Here is a 23585-nt window from a genome sequence, read left to right on the forward strand (position 1 = left end):
TATTTTTTTATTTGTACAAAGCTGTCCTTAATTCTTAAATGCCTTGAATGTATTAATGCTTAATTGTGGATCAACTCAATTAATTTCTTCTGTTTGCCTTATTTAATTTAAGGTTTTACATCCACTATGAAAATTGCCCCTGCAATAATTGTGTTTTCTTAAAGGTCACATGTTAAACTCTCAAATCCACTCCGATCTTGTATTTCAGCACGCCTATAAACCCCTCTATTCCAGCCCTGCTCAGAACAAACTGTTTCTGTGTTTTAAATGCAAGTGAGCTGGGCTTGGAAGGGCTTGGAAGGGCTTGGACTTTCATTGACCATGTCCTACTGTTTACAGTGGAAAGGCAGATTCAAAAGGCAGAAAAAAACACTTAGCTGTGGGAGAGGTTACTTCCCTTTGTGATGTCATAAAGGTAAAATCTCCAAATGGAAAAGGCAAAAAACGGAGAGGATGGACATTTCTCATTATTGGGGGGCTTGTTTACACGGTAGGGACACATGTTAGTGTGAGGAAAAACATGGTAAAGTGTATTTTGCATATTATGTGACCTTTAAACTTAATATTTCTGATATCAATAATTCATGCAAAACACGTAGCTTTGTTTCTTTCAAAACTCCTATTTAAATGAAAGCTTTCATTATAATATTGAACTATTACTAGTACCTGTTTGCATGTGTTTGTTATTGTAAAAAAAAGACATTCTAACCAGAAAGCTCATGGCCCAGGTATCCCCTAACCTCACTGGGCCCAGAAAGATGAACCCAGTTGGCCCTGTCAGTAACTGATGCGAGAACACACAGTGTAGTCATAACATAGTCTCATACCTCTGCTTTCTGCTTTAACTCCTCAGTAGGAGATTCTGTTTCCCTGATAACCACAGCTTTTGTCACCAGCATGTCGGGGTGCTGCTGTTTGGCCTCTTGGATCGCCATGGCAAGGGCCTGGGAATATGAAGCATCGACATGTGGTTCACATATATATTAAGGTATGGGGGCTATACCGGACATAGTCAAAAGCATGTTAAAAGTTCTTCACACCTGATGTTGGTCCACATCATCGTCTCCTGTGATAATAATCCTCTTCTCGATTCTGGTTTCTGAGTAGCCTCCTTTCACAGTCTGCAGAACACATTCATAGACACAAGTTTCACGAGTCGTCATATCACTCCCACCAATTCAAAATTATAATCAACATTGGTCCCAAAAAAAAAGTGTTGATCAAGGGTGTCATTGTTTGCCTACGAGCTAGCTCAGGCAGTGTGAGGAGTGATTAGGTCGAAGCATAGACGGCAAACATAAATATTCTGCTGAAATGAATGTTTTTCTGACTGAAATGTATTTTCATCTCTCACGTGTGTTTAAAAATGTATCTCTGTGTTTTTTCTTCAGAAACCTCAACTAATTAATGCACCAGATAGTTTCCTCTGATCATACTTATTCTTTAAAACTTTGAATATATCGTACATAATGAAGTGAACGGATAAAAAACATTTTTTGGTCATATCACTAAAACATTAGTCTTTCCTGCCATGATTTAAAATGCCAAAATTGAATTTGTAATGTAATGCAAAATTTGATGAGAGGGGATGGAATAGATTCAAACTGTACCATAAGATACAGATGTTAGTGGCCATGGAAGTAAAAAAAAAAAATAAAAAAAAATAAAAAAAGGCGTTACCTTGGTAACTTGAGTTGTGGTTGCCGTAGTGACACTTTCAGCTGTGATGGTCAGCGGGGACACAACCGACTCCCTCTCCTGGGTACCTGGTTTTACCTGCAGCACATTATCAGAGGAGAGTCACATAAACTTATCACCCCCCACACACACACACACACACACACACACACACACACACACACACACACACACACACACACACACACACACACACACACACACACACACCCTACAGAAAAGACTACTGGCCAAAGAAAGCCAACATCAAAATCTCTCATGTAGGCATCAGGTATTTTTGAGAGGAACTCACCTGTAAAAACAAACAGGCAGATTTACATCAATCCTTCTCTACTTTCACCGTGTCATTTAGAGAACTCTGTTTGTCGCCACAGCTTGAGCTGACGGTATTTACATTTTAATAAAGGAGGATGAGACAAATAGAGCTGAAGGTCTAAGACAAATCCCCTCTCTTCACCGGAAAGCATAATCTATCACAACTGTACATAACGACAGCTTTCTAAGTCCTTTAAGTCACAGTGTGGAGAGTAAGCTGGCATTTACTCTACAGAAGTGGAGAAAAATCAGGTTATTATAAAAGAAGAGAACATCATATTCTACACTAATGAAGGGTAAACTGATGCACAATACAAAGAAACATTTAGATGGAGTCTGTATGAAAACTGTAACTGTCACACAGAACTGCTCTGTACAGACTTTCTGACATAACAAACTGAACTCATACAGATGAAGTCAGCAGTGGTATAGGCTTGCTGCTGAGAGTTTCATACACACTCCCACTACCAGCTAAATGGTTTGGGATGGCCCCCAAGTGGTGAGCCCTTCACACAAGAAGGCAAATGTAGTGTGGAGGGAGAGGGTGTACTGTAGGAGTCAGATGAAGGCCCCTTACATTGAGTCATTCTAGACTTCAGTTATGTGGGTTGGTAAAAGAGAGGACCTGTTTGAATACTGAATACTGAATACTGAATACTTGAATCCTTTTTGTTTCACCGTCCCATGTATGACAACATAAGGGATGCATGTTTTAGAAAAAACTGACTTCCATTAACGTTGATTTCTTCTGTTTTGATGATTATGAAAAACTAGAGTTTTGCTTTTTTTTATCTGATTTTTTCTGTAAAGCCTTAGAGAAGAGACTGAATACAATATTTTAGGCTCAGCTGTGAAAGGATCATGCTACTTAATAGTGATATGAATTGTTGAACCACTGAAACTGAATTTCTGGTGTTTTATAAACCCATGAGGCACTTTGTGTGCATGACACATCATTCAAATAGAATCAAAATCAACCAATCATAGGATTTAACTGAGTATGGAAAACGTTCTTGAAGTACAAAGCAGACAACTCTAAATCTGGAAAAGGTGTTAAAACATAGCTACAGGTAAAGTTGTAACCAAAGTATTTAACCATGTCAATGTCGGCAGACTTCTTTCGTGTGTTTACCTTCTTTAAGAATGAGAACTTGTAATTTCAAATCAACCTGAGAAGACCCCACAGCTTGTGAATACTTGCAGATCACTTGGAACCATCATCTTATGTTATCTCTTAATGGATCCAGAGTTTATTAATTAATTTAGGCTCATTTTAAGGACACACTTAAGGCTTATATGAGAGGTCACAGCATGTCAAATTAAAATAAGAGAATACCATTATTAAATGATGACTGATAAGCATATTGAAACAGGACCCACTCCATCACAAAAACATAATTAATCTCTTGATACATGTGTTTAAAAAAAATTCCTATACAATAACTTGTGCACCGATAACGCCTAAGCAACTATGATTAGGACAAGATATCACTCTAATGAAATTTTTGTTTTATTGTACATTTTCCGCACCCCCTGTGGTACTTCTTGTGTCTCTGCTGATTTTGTTCTGTACATGTTTAAGGTGTGGTTCCAATAAAAAAAAAATCTCTACCTGTTTCATATTAACAGTCATACATATCGTGAAAAACATTTTCTTAAAGTCTTTTTCAGAAGTATGCAGTAAGTTCTGCCATCTACCCTACTGCAGCAGTTTGAAGCATTAATAATTGTGATATAGAACTAAAATATGACAAAATGTTTGTCATATGATCTGTTTTGCTTTTAAAGGTCATAAAGAGACATCAGTGTTAATTTCAGTCTGTTTCACGACCAGTTAAAAACTCCTAACAGGACCTTTAAGAAGGAAACAGTTCCTTAAATCATTCAGAGTGAAGTCTAATAAAGGAGAGGGTTTAAAGGTCGACTGAAAACTGAAGCTATTTCTCTGTTATTTAAAACAGTGTGATCAATGTAAGAAACAGATCATTACACTGAAGATTTTGAAGCAAAGCTGTTTCTGGATAGATGACCTCGAACAAAAAACTGATAGGAAAAACAAAGACCTTGAATCTGAGATAACTGTGGGGTAAATCATAATATAATAGAGTGGTCGGAGGAGATGCTTTTCCAAACTAACACTTAGAAAACAGTCTCCAAAGGACAAACCAACATTATTATCATTTCCTCATAACATTAATGAAATCTCTATTAATGAATCGATTTATATGACAGAGAAATACTGGTATGAAAAAAAAAGCATCTGCATATGGATATTGTTTGCAATATCAGAGGAGTCAGAGTTATTCTAAGAACTGCAGCGTGTAGAGACCTGTTTGTCTAAATTGTCAAATGCACATTCTCAGAGTCAAACAACTGAGTTATGATTATGACATCAAATGTAAGTGCTGTAGCTCATTGTGAGATGACTCACAATCCAGATATGACTTTCAAACATTCATCAGTGTCACTCTTGTTCAGAAAAATACAGAGTAAAGGTCAGGCCTGCAAAATGAGATAGCAACAGCACAATGGTTTAAGACTGTTACTCTGCCGCCATACGAACACACACACACACAAACACACACACACACACACACACACACACAGGCTGTCCTACTGATGTATCATGTCTGCATAGATACTCACAGGGGAGCCATTTTCTTTAGGGGCAGCAGCAGCAGCCTTCCGCGGGCTGAAGTTCTGAGGACAGAGACATGCAGGATGAATTACAAACAGTGAAATCTGTAGCAAGAGACTTTATTAACTTCCTACTACAACATATGACCAGCTACAAAGAAATTCAACAAGTGATCATACAAAGGATCACTACGTCATTTAGAGTAGTGATAATGTTATAAGTCGGTCATCCAATCAGCTTAGAGGACATTTTCTTGTGGTCTTGCTTTCGTCACTGCCAAAATCTCAAAATCTCAAAATCTTTGAATTTCTACTGAATAAAGATGTGATGTTTTTATTAGAGCCCGACCAATTAATTCGCCACCCGATAATATTGGACGATATTAGCACATCCAGTGACTATTGGCAGTGTTTCCCCTACCATTATATTAGGGGGGCGGCCTGCATGATCACCAAGATCATGCGGGCCGCAGGGGGTATGACATGGGGTATAACATGGGGTATGACATGCATGTGTGCAAGGCGGGTGGTAAACCTAGGGGAAACACTGATTGGTATTGGCTGCTTTTATTGCAGAAATATTACTAGATGTATTGATCAGTCAAAAAACATAACATTTGAGTATTGTTGTATTACACTAGCTGCTCTCTTTCACCAGCAGAGGGCGCTATATGGATTAAAACAAGCATGATCACACTCCAGAGTGTCAAGCAGTGATGCACGCACATGTGCAGTTTCGTTCCATTTGAGTACCCACACTTCATTGAATATCTATTTCACAAGTGTTTGATAACTGCATTTGAGGGATCAACACATTAAATGTGTACACCTATATCTTAAATTCCTTTTAAAAAAGGATCTGTGCATGCTTGTTTTAGTGTGATACAATACACTACGATCAATACATTTTATTATCTCCTTGGGGAAGTTTGTCTTGGGCTACAAGTCCTGAAGACATTCAGCTGCTTCTACAGAAGAATCAACTACCACATTGCTTGTTTTTTAGCTCAATATCAGAGCTCACTTGAGGCTTTTTTTAATGTCATTAGTAACACCTGTCCTGAAAACCTACAAAGCCTGCTGTGGAAAGCATCTTTCCAGCAACAAACAGGTTCAAACAACGGATTCACTGGTGAGGTTTTGTAAGATTGCATCTAATTCTTCAGTATCTTTGTGTGCTGACAGTGTTATCTGCAACATTATTAAACAATGACAGTGCTAAATAATGTTTAACAGGGGAAAAAAGTGTTCTATTGCTTCAGAGGACTGTTTTACAGGAGAGACAATGTTTCAATTCCACCCTCAAAAAGCTTCATGGCCTCAGCTCAAATCAATTCATGGACCTATGCAAGTAAAATATGATATGATCTCTTAAGCTTTATGTAAGAGGAGTCCATGCAAATGTTTGCCTTCATTAGTTTTTTTAAGTATTTGTATGACTGACAATCAAAACACAGCGTGTGTTTGCTTGATGAATTGTCTATGAAGGTAATCCTAAAGCTGAACAAATTCTTTTTACTCCAATCTGGCACGCCTGCCCTAATTTAAGGCCAGACTGCTGGCGGCAGTTCAGGATTTGTGCTATTGTTTGGAAACTTGACAGAGCGTTACATGGCTCCCTCTGCTGGCAGAACAATGATGGTGCTGGAGATCTTTGTCAGCCTAACCATGACGTCATCGTCCATTTGCTGCAGATGTACACACACACTCACACACACACACACACACACACACACACACACACACACACACACACACACACACACACACACACACACACACACACACACACACACACACACACACACACACACATGCATGTCATACTCTGAGATCTTTGACTCAACAATAATGTGGCACTTCAAAGCCTCCTCATGATTGCCTGAGTTCATTCACACCATTAGCTGAATGGCTAAAAAGCTCGGCAATAATTATATTTTAATAAGGCACCTGTGGGAGAGCCTGCCAGCTCTAAAATCTTTGCCACAGAGATGAATGGGATTCGCACCTGCTTTCATCATCCTCACTAATTCACTGTCAATGCTCTAATCACTCCATAATGATGCTATTATGTCATCCTCGTCCAGGGAATATGGCTTTCACATCACTAAAGCACAAAGAAAGGGCTTCCTCCTAATCAAGTCCAACTTCAGAGTCCTGCCAAAGTATTTAATTATTCAATGCCAGTCCATTAGTGAGCTGACTTCTGGGTTTGGTCCTATGATGAGTGTTGTTCTCAACCTACTGTACGTGGCAGTATAGTGAGGTTGTTTCACATTGTCTGTAGCATGGTGTCGTACAGTTTCTTTACCTGTGGTGAGACATTCATGATGTTGGGGTGCACCTCTGATCCATTCGTATGGTTCTCTGGCTTGGTGTCAGACCTCTTCAGCATATGAGCCATATTAACAGCACTGGGGTCTTTCTTTGCCACAGGAGGCTGTGTGAAACACAAAGTGTACAGTTTAGTCAATTAGTTCACAGCAAGACCTCGGCAGAACTTCATAAAACAATGCATTCCTTACAAGCATTACAAGAATAGTTTAAACACAGAGAAACTTCAAAAACAAACAAAAAGATTTGTTCTTTTACTGGGTCGTTCGGCTTGATGACATTATGCAAATGAAGATGCAGCAGCAGCAGCAGCAGCAGGGAGACACTCAGCAACTCAAATAAAATGGGTTAAAAATTAATACATTTACAGACCAGATACATTAAAACATAAATAAAAGGGAATTAAACCTGCTTTAAATGAAAATATTAAACATTAACACATAATATAACAATAGTCAAATAAAACGAGATGGTTCCACGAAAAAAATGAATAAAAAAATAAAACTGCAGGTTGTTATGGCAACACAGTCCAGCCAGGGAGTGTGAATCCAATGGGGGGTGATGAGGATGAAGGATGAACACATTCTACCTCATGATGTGTTCCCATCTCAGGAAGCTTCTCCTCCATTGGAGACTTGTCCCGGGAGCCCATTAGGCGGGCTGAGTAGAACCTTGAGGTCTCCTCAAAGTCCTCCCGGCCCACTTCAGGCTGTCGCTCCCTCTCTCCCAGCTCTGACATGCCTTTGGAAAATTCATCCGAGCCAGAGTGGAGGTCCATGATGACGGTGAAGTCGACCTCAGCCTCCAGGCTGGATGTGGAGCTGACTGTCATGCTGGAGCACTTGCGCTCAATGCCCAGGTGGGTTTCTCTCATGCAGGCCACCGTGTCCCGCTCTTGCTCTTCCTCTGAGGTCATGATCGGCTGGGGCCTCCTGTCCCCAAGCTCCTTCTGGACCATGAACACACACGAGATCACCACTCTGGGTTACCTCACCAAATACGGATGTATGATGAACATGACAAAGAATGGACTGGAAGAATAATCCTAATATTTGAAGGTGGTTTGTTTTCTGGGGTTCTAAAGAAAGGATCCACAATCAAGCAATACAACGTATCCTGAATATACCTGAGAAACCACACAATAATAATCAGGAGTGCAAAGGACTGCAAATTAGTAATAGATATTGAAAGTAGATGTGGGGACAAGGAATGGTTGGAAACCTATATAGAAAAGGAATTAGTTATATGCACATCACGTAGGTTCAGGGCAGTGCAAAAACAACAGGTTGAGGAAGAAGATACGGCCAAAGAGTTGCTCAAATGCCGCAAAAAGTTTTTATTCTATCACAATCACAATGTTTCAACCAGAGATTGTCTTCAGTTGATAATTTCAAAAATTATCATCATATCAGTCTAAGGGGAATATCTTCTTCCTCAGTCTGCTGGGAACAAAGATAGGACAGGACCTTTTACTAGTACTGTACAAGAAATATATTTTGTTTTGACTTTTTGTTCCAACTTTCTGGCTTTTTTACGATTACTATAGACAGCGACAACAAGTAGCAACTAGGTATATATATAAAAATCTGTTTTCTTATCAATGGAGAATTGATAAGGAAGCTAAAATAACATATACTGTACATTGTGTGGATACTGTAATGTCTCTGGACATGCCTAAAATGGGTAAAATTAGAGCACATAAAAAACATGTATGTAGGTTCCTACAAATGATTTGTTATAAGAAATCATAATGGCATTTCAATCCACTGCATAGCTCCCAGATTAGCCCCAAAAGTGTAAACCCTTTATCATTAACTTCATGGCTTCTGTAGGAAAAACTTTCAGGTTTCCAAAAGCAACCATTCACAAAACAGTTTGGCTGAACTGCTGTGCAACACACGACAAAGGATCAGGAGCACAATTACTCCGTTTCAAGGCCAAAAGGGTTGGGTACGATCTAATTATAAAGTAGTCCCTGAGGCAGCCAGCTTTAAGTCATGTCCCTTATATTAATTACATTTAGAATAGCTAATTGGATCAAAGTAAAAACTGGATTATACCAGTGATGGACAAGCGCTGGGAGTTCTGTTAACATCACACAGATTGAATTCAAAATCTGATGATTGGCAAAGAAGACAGCAGCTGAGCACCCAGTTAAAAATTAACGCTCCCTTCTTTACAGCTTTAGGCTATTTGTCAGAAGAAACTGGTGCAGTGAATCAAGAGGCATGCAGTTTACGGCAGAGAGGGGCGCAGAGAGGGAAAGAGATGGTGGAAGTCAAGGATGGAAAGTATAAAGGTGGGTTTAAATACAAATGAGTAACCTTGAAGTCAGCAAACGGCTCTTCATAAATGGCAGGAGTAGAGACAGGCTCCTGCAGGGGGAAGCAGAGGAAAGAGAAGAGAGAGCATCTAAGGGTTAGCATAAGCAGAACTGGCCAGTGGAAAAACAGGCCACCACACACACAGATGTCCTAGCAGCAGAGCTTGATGGAGGCCTGACAGTACGAGTCCAGTGATTTCTGAGCACCAGATTGTAACCTTAACTGCTCTCCTACGCTGCTCAGAGAGACTCAAAAAATGTCATTTTGGTTTCTATTACATGATTCAAACCAACAAAAAAAAATGTAGGTGATCTCATGGACCTGATTTAGGCCCACTGGCTCTTTTCAGATCAAGCTAGGTTAAAATGGACTCAGGCTTACATTTCAAGCGCTACTCTGCAAATACACAGCATTAAGCAATACAGTTCAGAGCACAGGAAAGAGCTGAGCCTACTGCAAAAGAACCTAATTTAGAAATCTACAGACTGTTTGATTTGTTTGCATAAGCAGAGGCAGGACAAAAGAATCATGCTGTTTGTATCATGAGCAGGTTTTTTTGTTAGCATAGCATCAATCACTCATTGACCAACTGAGAAAGTGTTGCAACACTATGCACCTTGAATTTCAACAAGGGACTTTTCATATAGTGTCAAATCAAAATGTAAAAATGCCCAATAAAAAGTGCCAAAAGCATTTCAAAGCCTCTTAAATAGACAGTGCGAAAGCGTCCACATGTTTTGAGGAGCTCCTAATATTTTCCCACACTCCCCGAGTTCAATCTGATCTTGATATGATTGTCACTCGCCAGTGAGAGGTACGCAACACCTCCTCTCATGCCCGTTTAATCCAATATATGCAAGAGCTTGACTCAGATGAAAAGGTGGGAAATGATGAAAGCTGTCATGTCTATTCACTTCAAATGTCTTTCATTCCAGTGCCAAACGCGTGCAAGCTCCTTATGATACCACCAGTGAAATGAAAGCAGCAAATCTGACTGTGTCAGGCACTGAGCTGTGGTGTCTGGCTGCTCACTGTTTGCCGGGGTTTCACAGTTGGAGAAACCCCTGTGTCTGTAAAAAAAACACGCTTAGCTTTCTAAACAGGGAAGAGGAGAATAAATCATCTGATTTATGAAACATTATCACCTGTCTGAGGAATCAAGACTAGTTTGTGGATTCTGTTGCTGAGAGATCATCAGCTGAATGTAGTTTCTTAATGAGTAGTGTGTTTACCAGTTCTCTACATAATTGTCTCTTTGCCAAATTACCTTTACCCTTTTCTAGCAATATAAAGATTTAATTTGTAACATTAGTATGCAATCAATCATTTTTGTATTTAAATTTTACACCGGGAACAGAGATGTGCAGAAATCATCAGAGATTTGATAATGTGTAAGCCTTTCTTTCCTTGCCGTCCTCTGACAGGAGAACAACGTGGGCTGGAAAGAAATCGGAGGCTCACAAGGTCAGAGAAGGCGAAGACAAACCAACAATCAAAACATGATGTATTGATTTTTGTCTTTTTTTTTTTTTGAACTCTCACAGCCAGTGGTGAGCTGTACAGATTTGCCAGACAGTGTGGTGTATGTTGAGGGCAATGGAAGGGGGTAAAGTGGGTTACCATATGGGAAAATGTCCAAACTTTTTGATTGGATTTTGCCACAAGACGGAGCAAAAGCACCACTCCGCCTGCTCTCCATACAGGCACGAACAGGTAAGATGGATGAGGGTTTCAAGTCACTGAAAACGTAGAAAGAAAATAAACAAAATGGCGTGCAAGTCTGTCTGAAGCTCATGCGATGCTTTGATTCCAATGACTGAATAGCAGATGCCAAGCAGAGTTACCGAGTGTCTCTTCTTGACTGCGTCCAGGCTCGGCTCCCTGCCTGCATTCCGGCTGTTCCGCAGTATAAGTCCAGACTCCCTGGCCTTCTGTGTTTTCACTGGCGGGGCCGGGGGAGCCGTTTTGGAAAGCGATGAAATCTTTGAGCCGAATGACTGACTCTCTGTCGGTCCTCTACCGAACTGATAGCTGTCATCAGCATGTTCTGCTTTAGCCGAACCCTCCAGATCTGCTGCGAACGCTGGATGGAAGGTGGAGACATCGGTCCAGTTAAGATCCGCGGGCCCCTCTGGAGAGCCCACCGACCAGCGGTATTCTCTTCTGAGGCCCCGTGTAGGCTCGTCCTGTCCTGGTCTGTCCCGCTCATCCTTACACGCCACACTCTTTGACCGCTCTGGCTTCAGAGGAACAATCCGGGTGATTTCTGACTGGAAGCTGCCTGACACCCTGTGGAGAGAAGTCCTCTGACCTCTGTCTCCAAGGAAACTCTCGATATCATCTGCCCCTGAACTGCTGATCTTTCTCTCATGGGTCCTGACCTGTCGCAGTTTCACCTCAGCTAGCTCTTTGTTGTCAATTAAGCCCTTCCCTCTAACCTTCACAACACTTTCCCCTTTAGCACTCGTCAATGAACTATCATGTTCTATCTTTCCAGGTCCGTTCACTGACCCCAAATTGATATCTGCCATACCAATGGGACTCACTTTTCTCTTGACCGTCTCTGCTTCTAGAGCGTAGACCTCCCTGCTTTCTTCTTGTGATACGTCCTCTTGTTTGTTGTCTTCATTGACTCTGACAGGCTGATCCTTTCCTGATCCCTGATCACCTTTCATCATCACCACAAGCGATGGCTCACAATGATTTCCTGTTCTTGAGGCTTCTGGGGTGTTGTCTGAGTCTGAGTCCTCATTTTCTTCTCCAGTAGAATCACTGCCTTCTTTCCTGTAGATGAGTTCGGCAGGCATTCCCAGGTTTAAGCTCTGGGGTCTCCTCTTTTTTCTCGGTTTAGAAGCTTTGGGTTCCTTTATCTGGCATGAGCCCGGGGCCACATCACTACTTGCCTCAGGGTTTGAGGCTTTGGACGGTGTACTTTGAGATTTGTCTTGAGTTGTCTCTCCTTCATTCTCAGATAATTGAATCATAAAACGCGATTTGTTTGTTTGCTGAGGCTCAGAACAAACATCTGCCTCTTTGGGTGATTTTGTTGATGGAAATTCATCAATATGGCTTTTCATTTCTTTTCTGTCATAGCCTGTTACCTCTTCATTTATCATCTTGGTAATGTCTATCTCTTTTTTCAGCTCCATTTTCTCCCACGAGGAATCAAATGTGAGAGATTTGTTCTGTTCTTCTGCCTTCTGGTCATGGTCCTGTGGATAACTTTCTTGATTTTCAATCAATACCCACTCTTCTGAGCCCTACATGTTGGTATAGATTAAACACAGTTAGACATGCCAAGCACAGCTGTTTGCAAACCATAACGTCTACACAATGATCAGAATCACAGAAAAGGCAACAAAAGGCTTAAATGGAACATGGTAAAGTTTTGGAAAACAAGATTTGGCATTAAGAGATGATTGTACAATATCTATTTTCTTAGATAAACATACACAGTTGTGATCATACCACAAAGAAGTCATTGCATTTGACCAAACCAAAAATATTACGAAAAAAATAATATATCAAAAGGAGAAAGAGTGAGAGATATGCGACCTCAGGTGAAGTCACCAGAGTTTTCTGGATGAAGCCCTCGACAGACAGGTTGTTAACAGTGTCCTTTCCGACCGCTCGGACGGGCAACTGGCCGACACGAAGCAGAGGAGAGAGTTTAAAAGAGAAGGAAGAACAGCAGTTAGAGCTGGAGTCGATTAGTAAGATGCACTGAAAACCATTCCATGCAAAATGGAGAAAACTGGAAAGGCAGAAAGAACAAGTGTAAAAAGAAAATAATGGAAAAAATGTACATTTTGATTGAATTTTAAACTAAGGGTCATAGGCATCCTCATGTACCTGACAGCCTACCAGTCCATATGACCAAATCAAAAGACATTTGCAATCCAAATATGTTTGCAAATGACTACACCAAAGTGTTGAGGGCAGACTTCCCCTGTCTCTGACTCTCAGTCAAACCTATTAATAATCCTCCATTCCTCCCCCCATCCCTCTACTGTACCTTGTACAAGACGCATAGCAGCAGGTTACATTTGCTGCAGCAGACGTTTGACATTCCATGTACATAATCTGTTCCCAAAGACGGAGAGGACAGTTAAGACACAAGCAACAACGACTCTGAGGACTACAACCCAGTGAGAATTCAAATCCTCAAATCAAAATGTGATCAAAGCATCAGCGATTTCATGATCTGACGGAAAGAAAACTATTCCAATTTTAGCCAATCAAGTATAAAAAAGTGATTATTATTTCCAAAGTGCTTCACATTGAGAGAATCTCAGAAGTCATCTTGAAAGTAATCTCGTCAAGTTGCCTCATTCTGTGCTACTTGTCAGTCATCATCAAGTACCGCTGAGATACACTCCAAGTTATTCTGGTAAACCAGAAAGAGGCAGAATGTAATCCATTATGCATCTCTTAAAATAAGAGAAGATTGTTATGTGAGTTTCTGTGAGCAGTAGTGTCTGTACAGAGAAGACACATGAGCTGCCTGTAGGTAGGAAAGAAAGCAAGTAACCATGACATCCTGCTCTTATTATGCTCTATTCTTATCTTTTGATTGTACACCTCCACCAGTACACTACATCTTCAGGTAGAGTTATTTAAAGGCAAGAATACAAATTAAATACAACAATCAGCCACACAAGGTTCTCTGTATAACAAATATATCTGGCTGACTTCAAGTCCATGAGCAAAGGCAGGAATTCTACATGATGGCAGAAAGCAAAATATCAATGTAATTCAATTGATTATCAAGCATGAGAAGTAGCTGGGTTTGGAAGACAATAGCTAACTTTAGTAAACCCTCCCGACCTCAGCCCACACTCACAGCCTTCTTCTCTGGGGTGCCGGTTGGGGAGCTGGATGACAGACGCTTCTCGCGGTTTACCGTCAGCTTGCTGTTGGGCTCCCTCAGCGCTCTCTTCAGCTCGTTGATGCTGGCCTGGTGCTTCAGCAAGACGTCCTTAGACTTGTCCAGAAACTAGAGAATGAAAACAAACGACGGTGAGAAATTGCACCTTCCAGATGTGGAAGTCCTTTTAAGAAGCATTCATCACATCGTCACGACCAATATGAATGAATGGAATGTGAGACTCTGTGTTCACACAGGAGAAATGGAGAGTGAATTTCTCACACATTTAGAGAGTATGTTGTTTGTTCACCGATATGAGATGTAATACATGATGATTTTGAAGCTCACAGAAAACAAACAACTGTCCAAGACATAAGCATTTACTGCAACACGGACGTAAAAAGAAATGAATATGTTAAACTCTTAACATTGTTGGAAAGTCATAAATCTAGATTTGTATTTTTCGTTTGTGAGTAACAATCAGTGGTGAAAAGAAACCTCATACATTTATTTAAGGGCTGTGATTTTCTGCCTCCCTGGACTGCTCATTCATCACATTTAGAGGGAAATTCAAATTCTTCTACTCTGAGCGCTTGACAACTACAGTTACCGCGTTTGATGCATACAAAATGCAATTGTCAAGTGTATCTAACAAAAAGAGCTCTGTGATCATATGTATATGGGCAAAACTGTTTTTTTCTCCTAAAAAAAATCATTCCTCATGTTTAACCAGGCCATTACTTTATCATTTCGTGATGTGTGCGATGAAGTGATGTGTAACAAACTCAACAGTGCTCACTCAGTATAAACATTTTTTATCCCAGATGTATCTTAGAATTAGAAAGTTAAAGTTTAGGAAGTTATGAAGTCAAGTGTCCCTATGCAAACACAAAAGTCTTTCTGATTTTAAACTCTCGTAGTGTGACCATCTCTCTTCTTAAACTCAACATGGAAACACTGCCAGGGGCAGGAAGGGGGATTTTACAGTTAAGATACCCATTTAATTTAGCTTTCTCAGAATGCTGAAGCCTCATATTAATATAAAGCTAACTATCGTTGGCTCAGTCATCCATCACTACTGATAAAATAATTAAAGGAGGGGATCTCTGAAGACTTAAAATGAAAAAAGGAATGACTATAATAAGAAAACCCTGTTTTAATTTTCATCTGAGCTACTGACTACTGATTTGAGGCAGGCATAAAAAACTGTTTGCCTATTCTTTAGGATAAAAAAAGATTTATATATAAAAAGGGGGGGGGACAAAGCCGTCAAGTTTGGGCTCAAATCAACGCACTCACAAAATATGTTTTTTTGTACTTTTCTTCAAACTATTTACATAATCTTTTAGGCTTATTAACTAAACCACCATTCCTTAAATGCAAAAACACCAATTTTCTGTAGCAGTTTATGGGAACTGATCAGTTGCATTTAAAATGGTGCTTAAATGTGACATGAATGCTAATTAACACTTTATGTAAGCATTCACTCTTTCCAACATTCACACACTTATCAAACTCCATGCGAGGCCACTAATTAACATAACATTCATATGTTACACATTAGTACATTAAATTAGCTATTTGATATTTGGGGTTCAGAATCTTGCCTGACGTGCATGTAGACAGGAGGAGCCAAGAGTGGAACGGCCAATTCAATTCAATTGAAGGGCAGCTACCTCCCTCTACGTGACAGACACCTGCTTCTAGATTTTGGATATTGGTACTATATTTAAGTAAAGGACCAGAGAAGCACTCAGTTGGGAAGAGCAACAAAGTAATGAGAAGTATTTACTGATGCAATGTAAGCCATCAAAAAGGGGAATGTCTCATTCCTATATGATACACTGGAGTCTTTTTGATCTACAAACTTAACTATTCTTTGCTCACGCTCACAGATGTCAGACTTTTCAAATTAAAATGTAATTTCATGTAAGAATGTAGATGCAGGCAACTCTTAATCCATAAAACTCGCTGGAAAACTAAAGATGCAGATGAACTGCGCCATACACAACAGAAAGCACAAGCCACCAAATATGGAACCTGTACCTCCTGTTTGTGCCGAGGAGAGGCCCCCCGATCCAACTGAGAGAGCTGAGTTTGGGCAGGAGGATGGGCGAGCACAAGAGGGGTCAGAGGTGAAGAGTGCAGGATCAGAGAGTGCAGGTAACGAGGTAAGATGCAGAGACAGGATGGCAGTAGGTAAGACAGGACGAGGACAGGCAAGCAGACAGACAGACAGACAGACAGGTAGGTTGGAGGTCTAGAATTAACTGCCTGTTTCCACGCCTAGACAAGTTTGAAAAAACATAACATTTGGCAGGTTTCCAGAGTTTGGTTCCCAAAGCTTTCCTAAAATATTATATTGTAGACGTGTGTGCTTTATTTGAGACTATCCAGTCAACATTCAAAAATGACAAAAAAATGTCCACACACAGAATTTGTAGCATCACCTGGATACAGGGTGCAATGCAGTGCAATCTGAAAACAGTGTTAATTGCCACATTTTGACAGTGAAAGACAGGCAGAGACAATGAGATAACATTAGACAATGGGAAGAAGAACTAATGACTGATGGATAAAGACAGGTAAACAGACAGACAGACGTCAAATCACCAGACATCAAATACCTCCTGTTTACTCTCAACTGGCGAGCCAGCCTCCTCCTTATCGCCAGCAAGTGTTTAAGAAGAGGAAAAAGCATGTTAGCAACAGAGGGCTATGCTCAGCACAATAACAAAGGGTTAAAACAGTGAAGCGGGATTTGTGAGCTGTGCAGTGTAAGCATACAGTGTAAGCCAGCGTGAATAGCAGTGAAGGAGTAAGAGTTAGTAAATGCTGCGTTCACTACAGTCACCAAAGCTTTATTTCCATGCTAAATGAGTCACTACTGGCCCTGAAAAGCTTGACCTGAAGGCCACGCCATCACCCTGACCCAAGGCTGAAGTTGTCTTCTTTAAGTGGACTACATCTCAATGTATTTGATCTACCTTCATATCCAATGAATGAAAATCTGATAAATAAAACCTCGCTCTCTGTCGGCGACTCTTGATTACACTTTATGCATAAAGACAACTTCAAATGAATGTAAGGAAATAGGTAATAATTGTCTCTGTAAGCTGCTTATTATGTGTTATAGATTATATAAGGGGTTACATTTGGCATCATGAACATTGAATCAAGTGCCAGTTAACCTATGTGTTTATTAACTGTTAAAGTTCCTCATAAATGCTTGTACATGCCTCATGATCCAATAATAAACCGGTTTATAATTGGCCTTACTGCCTAATAACTTGTGTCGTCTACAGGTTTCTTAATACTAAGTGTGCCTGAAATCATATCTACCATGATCTCTTTCTTTCTGCTCGGAGTGACATCGCCGTCATAGTCCTCGTCCATCTCTTCATCCTGGTCCTTGTCCTCCTCATCTTGCTCCAGACTGGGCTCCAGTTCGGTCTCCTGCTCGTCCACAGACGGGCTATGGAGGAGGCGCTGTCTACTGATGCTGCGGTGTGATAGGTCGTCGTGGTTCTCGCACATGGCGGATACCGGCCGCGAGAACTCTGCTGATAACAAGAGTAGAACTATTTTAAGAGACAATCCAAAGTTAGAAGGGGAATGAGCTTGTATAGCGCTTTTCTAGTCTTCTGACTAATCAAACTTTTTTTTTTTAACACCCCAATATCACACCTACCCATTCACACTCTGATGGCAGAGGCTGCCATGTAAAATGTCCATCAGTATATTAACTAATCCATTCATACAAATTCATATGCCGCCGCCAAAAGCAGCGGGAGCAACTTAGGGTTAAGGGTCTTACCCAAGGACACATCGGATATGTGTTGAAAGACAACCAACACTTAGCCCCCTAAGGTTCAACTCAAACATCTGTAGCTTAATTCTGTCTTGACAGAATACAAATTATTAGAAATGCTCGATTCATGCAAAGAATGATCATGATGCCAACATGAAATTCGATTGATGCAGTGACAACTATCAGGACTCAGGTAAGGAAATTCTGCATGTGACCTGAGGCAATACATCCACCACTGTAATGTCCCTTTGTCATGCTGTAATCCCTTTTGTGAATATCATTCATTTTAATGTTCTGGTGACGTTTCCTTTTTCTTTTTGTCACTCATCTTTCCCTCGTGTATAAAGCCTAACTTTCTGATTTTTTGTAATTTCCCCTTCTGTGTGCCCTTGACCTTATTGTTTCTAACCTCAGCCTGTTTGGTCTCATCTGTGCTTGATAACTCTCTCCTTCCCAGTGAATTTACTTTATTCCTTCCCCTGTTCCTGGGCTAGATTTTCTTCAAACATTGTCTCTTATGTGGTATGTCTTTTTTTGCGGGTTGTCATTTTTTTGGATGTTTAATTCTTTCCTGCTCCCCACGGGCTCAATTAAAGTGAGTCCACACATATACTTGCTTTTAACTATGCCTAAGTGTGCGCATGGTGGCTGCCTCGCATCCCCTGCTTCTATTTGGCGTGTCGGCTGTGCATGTCCTTGAAAATGAAAATGACACGGTCGTAAAAGATGCAGTGTGCACATGAACTGTGGGGTTAGTGTGGAGGCAGGGGAGTGGATGTGACAGTCAACACAGCAACAGGGGCGACAATGGCAGAAAGATTTGGAGACGAGCTAAACGAGCTAAAATAAAGTCTGCAATTTTCCACATCTGTGTGACGTGTTCTTGAAACTGCACAGTGACAAACATACCCGTAAAACAAGCGTACTACAGATTAAGTCCATTTAAGTAATCATCATGAAACCTGCAAAACTAAAATGTAACAAAACCAGGACTGAGCTGGAGGCAGGAAAAATGCTTAAGAAAAAGGAAAAGAAACAGAGTTTGGACAATGCCAACATTATGATCTGTTGACCAGTCATCAGACGCCTGAGCTGTCAGTTCTTATTTCATTGTGGTTACGTCCTCAAGAGTCGCCATGTCTGACGTTTACATCCCGCACATCTTTGAGTTGCACACGGCCTGGGCTTTTTGGAGCACCCTCGAGAGGTATCCTCCAAAAACACGTGCACAGTCAAGTATGTGAGATAACGTTCATGACAAAGCTGGCTGTGTCTGCTAAAGCATTGTGTATATGAGAAAGTAACAGCACGTAAAGCATATACATAATGATGACAAAATATGAGGAATGACAAAGCAGTAAATGAATACAACAATGAAGGATGCAACGTTCATTGTAGTTATTTTGACTGACTTACCTATTCCTATCCTCGTGTGCAGGCATGCACACATCACCATGGTTACCTAATGTTTTTCATTTTTGGTCCCTTACAGAGATGACTTACTTTTTAAATGATGTAACTAGGTAGTATAACTTTGGTATTATGTAATACTACCTGAGGGTCGGTACTGTGGCCAAGCAGGTGATACGGAGTGAGAGAGTGTGTGGGTGGGTGTGAAACATGTGCTGAACTCCGCATGAAGACTGAAGACAGTGACAAACCACAACACATACACAATGAATGCGTTTGAGAGTGGAGCGCAGCGGCCACCACGTCCTATCTGAATGGCCCCTTAATAGTGGCTCAAAAACAAGAACCCACAAACAGATTTATTCTGGATCTATGGCAGCTCTCACCTCCATCCAAGCTCCTGGACAGCAGGTACCTCTTGCTGGTGGAACGCTCAAAGTGCGGAGCAGGCCGGTCTATGAGGGCGCTGGCCTGTCTGGTCTGAGCCTGTGTCCTTCCGCTGTATCGAAACTTAGAGCCCATCACCAGAAAGCCCTTAGGGGGAGGCTCTGGAGACACCAGCCTGCAATACAAACAGAAAGGACTCACTGAATTTCTCTTATTTAAGTAACAAAAAGAAACTAATAATTAAATGAATTGAAAGTAGTTTGAATTGTATTACACTGAAAGTGGACATGTGTATTTCCTACTTTATCCTTCGCCATTTAAATCAGTGAAAACATGGAGAATAGAGAAATTATATCCTGAGTGGTTTAAAGCAGCTATGATTTTCTGAAATCTTTAGACCTTTAATGCTGAAGGTAAATCTTTATTGGACACAAAGTAAGGATCAACTAATGTCATTGCCTTTTGTATTTATTCCTAACATGTGTGAATGGTTTTCTGAGAACTCCTGCACACTTCTGAACAAGTATTCATCACAAGGTCACCAGGAAAGCTCAGGGGGCCATGAAAGCTTTATGAGCTGATAGTCTCTTATGCACACAGTAAAATGAGTTGCTCCTGATAAAGCTGCACAGCTGGTTATGTTTTGTTCGCCTCAATTGACTTGAGTACAGGAACCTTCCAACAGTGAGACCAGATCAATTCTTACCGGAAGAATGTGTGATGCTCAATGCAGACCTTCCATAGCTTCTTGGCAGCTCTGTGGTTAGGAAGCTTAAAACCGATTGTACTTTCAAACTGCTCATACTGGAGGAGAAGAGAAAAGGAGAGAAACATGTGCAGAAAAAGTTCAGGAGAGAGACACTGTTTATGTGACGGCTGCCTCAGTACGTCTCATTTTACTCAATATTAATGTAACCTAACATGTATTATAAAAAATCAGAAAATATACTTCATCTCATACTTGAATGAACGCTGAACTAGAACAAACAAACAGTATTTCCTTTCTGCTGGCGTGAACACAGCTAAAACAAAAACAATTACAAAGCGGATTCTGCTGACTAGACAAGAAGAAGCAGATCAAGGCAGGCGAAGGATTACTTCAAATATTAAGACACTGGGGGGAAATAGGAGAAACTATTGCATGGCTCTATATTTAAACTCTTTACTGCTCTATTCGGGCTGAGGTTGCAGCTGCAGCAACTCTGTTAAAGAGGCTCTTTCTTTTGCTCAACCACAGACTCAGTGTGTGGCTCTGTCACTTGACTGGGTCTGGCCCAGACAGCCTGTCACACTGAGGCTCAGCACGGGGGATAAGCTGCAGCACTGCACAGCACAATGGGGAGGGCAGGAATAGAGACGCTGACTGTGCAAAGCTGCAAAACTGGAGGTATATCGCAAAGGATTTTTACAGTCTTGGGTTTTGCACAGCTGACCACACACTTGTGTCTGTTGTGGCTTTCAACAGTTACAGCTGTGTCAAAACATCAGCCATTGAAACTGAAAAGAATTAAAGGAGGATTTGATGAAAAGATTGATACTTTACACGTCACATCTGTATGCTCAAAATGTGCTGGAGCAGTAGTAAGGAGACACTTTATCCTGGTTTAGACTAGAAACGGGGGGATCAACTTTCCTGGCTTTGTCCAAAAATGAAAATCATTTCTGATTATTGAACATATTATTTTTTATTGCAAAAACTGATACGTCAAAAGTTTTCTCAGTATGGGTTTGAAACCAAAAAATGGGATCCTACAATGTTTCAATTGTCTTAGACAAATCCCTTCAATTTCTACACTCACTATTTTCAAACTCTGAACAGTTCTGTGTTAGTTTTGAATCATCCATACCAAAGCCCCCAAAAACCCTGATGACACCACCATGACGTCATTAGGATGTCTCACACTTGACAATGTCCTTATATCAAATCTTTTTAAAATGTTTAGAAGCGGTAACCATGACTAGCCCACATTAAATTAGTTATTCTTTTCCAAACTGCATACCTCTCCAGGTCGTATCTTGATGTAGAAGTTGCTCCTCTTATAGGAGATCTTGAGGATCTTTGGCCAGGCAAAGCGGTTAATCCTCAGCCTGTCACGGTAAATCAGCAGGCCGTTTGCACAGACACCCAACATGATTTCGATCCCTTCAGAATCCTACAGCAAACAAAAGGAACAGTAAAGGTGCGAGACATAAGTGGGGAGCATTACTATGTGCATCTGCAAAAACTATCTCACTAAATAAAATATCTTTGGATATAGCCAACCTTAGCGTGATGCAGGTCCACACCATACATGGACAATTTCTTTGCATTCTCCAAGAAGTTAATTTCAGCATCTGCCGGAGTCATACCCCTGTGGGCACAATAATGTTACAAACATCAACAGGACTTTTAAAATAATTAACCTTTCATCTTGCACAGTGGTAGCTTAATTAAATTGGTAATATTATTTGCCAAAGTTTTGCCACATGTAAGTAAGTGCTCTCACACTGGCAAGAGCTACACCGTGTACATTTCAATGACAGATGGTGATGGCATTTATCAGCCATATGCATGATGGAGTGTTTTGACACAACAGAAGACTGGGCAGCTGATCGTCCCTAGAGATTTGTCTACAGACGAAAAATGTAATTCAACATTGTGCTGTACTTGTAGTTTCGATGGAGCTCCATCACTCTCTCCTCCAGCTCACGAGTCTGATTGGGGGCAAAGCGGAAATCGCTGACGTAGTCAGAGCCATGGTCGTCCAGGTCGTAGTCTCCCAGCTCGGCTTGAACTGTGTAGGAGCCCAGGAGGGCATGAGTGACAAACGAGCACGGCAGTCGACCTGACAGCATGTCATCCCTCAGCTGCAGACACAGGTAGTATCTGTCAGTTGAGACAAAAGGGGAGGAGAGAAGAGTGTTGGCAGTCAAACGAGCCCGAGCCAAGGCAAGCTCCAACAAGTATTCAGCGTAGTTAATCCAGGGCAGTTAGTAGCATTCCAGGTGTAATCCTCGCAAAAGAGTGAGGGATTTGGGTTTCTTTGACACTGGGGCAAATATGCCATGTAAAATGTTACAACACTTTTATGTAAACACACCTATTTAGGAGAGAAAAAAGGCAAGACTGACATATGAAAGCAATTGCTCCTCTGATTAACACTTAAGAGCGTCTGACAGCACAGCCGGAGGAGATTTGTAACAGTGTCAAGTCAATTTATTCACGGAGAACATTTAAAAGAGTGTGTAAGTTTGAGATGTGTTCTACCTGGTAATATCCTCAGTGAGCTGGGAGGGGTCTGGAGGGTAGAACTTGACAGCAAAGGCAAAGTTCCACGGAGAGTCTGAGGAGAAAGTAAATCAAGAGCTAGACGGTTAACAGTCATTGAAGAATACGTTTGCAGAATGGCAATTACAGAGCAGCGATGGAATTGTTTAAACAGACTTACACAAAACTTTACATCAGTTCCATTTGCAAACAAATCTAGTTATATGATTACTTAATTTGAGAACATTTAAATCTTCATAATCACAGCTGTTTAGAAAACACACTTACTGCGCATCTGCTTTTTGATTTCCTTGGAGGGGTCCAACCAGTTCTGAAAGACAGAAGGCAGAATTCACACAGGGCAGCCTTGATACGTGGCTAACACACATCCCGTGTCACATTTCGCTTTAATTGCCATCATTGTTTTGTCAGTGTTGCAAACCTTCACCATATGGAAACGTAGCCCTCCGCTGCTGAGCCATTTCAATGTGCAGAGAGCAGAATTTGTTCAAGCATCTGTTTCTTTACTGTGTTGTTTCATCACTGCTTATCTGA

At 40.8% G+C, this 23585-nt stretch overlaps 1 protein-coding gene across 13 annotated transcripts in view; it reads right to left on the reverse strand.

Moving 5' to 3' along the window:
* Positions 1-23585, reverse strand: part of LOC109983148 (band 4.1-like protein 1) — a 96351-nt gene that overhangs the window by 4737 nt on the left and 68029 nt on the right. For 3 of the 13 annotated variants that reach the window (XM_065955324.1, XM_020632693.3, XM_020632692.3), the window contains exons 5-24: positions 23319-23361; positions 23031-23106; positions 22431-22649; positions 22047-22134; positions 21784-21936; positions 20490-20587; positions 19783-19958; positions 17518-17738; positions 16803-16838; positions 16222-16266; positions 14152-14304; positions 12864-12950; positions 11153-12568; positions 9309-9359; positions 7574-7933; positions 6962-7090; positions 4660-4713; positions 1681-1776; positions 1041-1121; positions 828-944 (exon numbers count right to left, since the gene is read on the reverse strand). In XM_065955324.1, coding sequence (XP_065811396.1) covers positions 828-944; positions 1041-1121; positions 1681-1776; positions 4660-4713; positions 6962-7090; positions 7574-7933; positions 9309-9359; positions 11153-12568; positions 12864-12950; positions 14152-14304; positions 16222-16266; positions 16803-16838; positions 17518-17738; positions 19783-19958; positions 20490-20587; positions 21784-21936; positions 22047-22134; positions 22431-22649; positions 23031-23106; positions 23319-23361 — 3699 coding nt within the window. The remainder of the gene's footprint in view (positions 1-827; positions 945-1040; positions 1122-1680; positions 1777-4659; positions 4714-6961; positions 7091-7573; positions 7934-9308; positions 9360-11152; positions 12569-12863; positions 12951-14151; positions 14305-16221; positions 16267-16802; positions 16839-17517; positions 17739-19782; positions 19959-20489; positions 20588-21783; positions 21937-22046; positions 22135-22430; positions 22650-23030; positions 23107-23318; positions 23362-23585) is intronic. The other 10 variants (XM_065955323.1, XM_020632694.3, XM_020632705.3 and 7 more) reach the window with 7 other exon arrangements.

This window comes from Labrus bergylta, chromosome 5, assembly GCF_963930695.1.
Source record: "Labrus bergylta chromosome 5, fLabBer1.1, whole genome shotgun sequence".
NCBI lineage: Eukaryota > Metazoa > Chordata > Actinopteri > Labriformes > Labridae > Labrus > Labrus bergylta.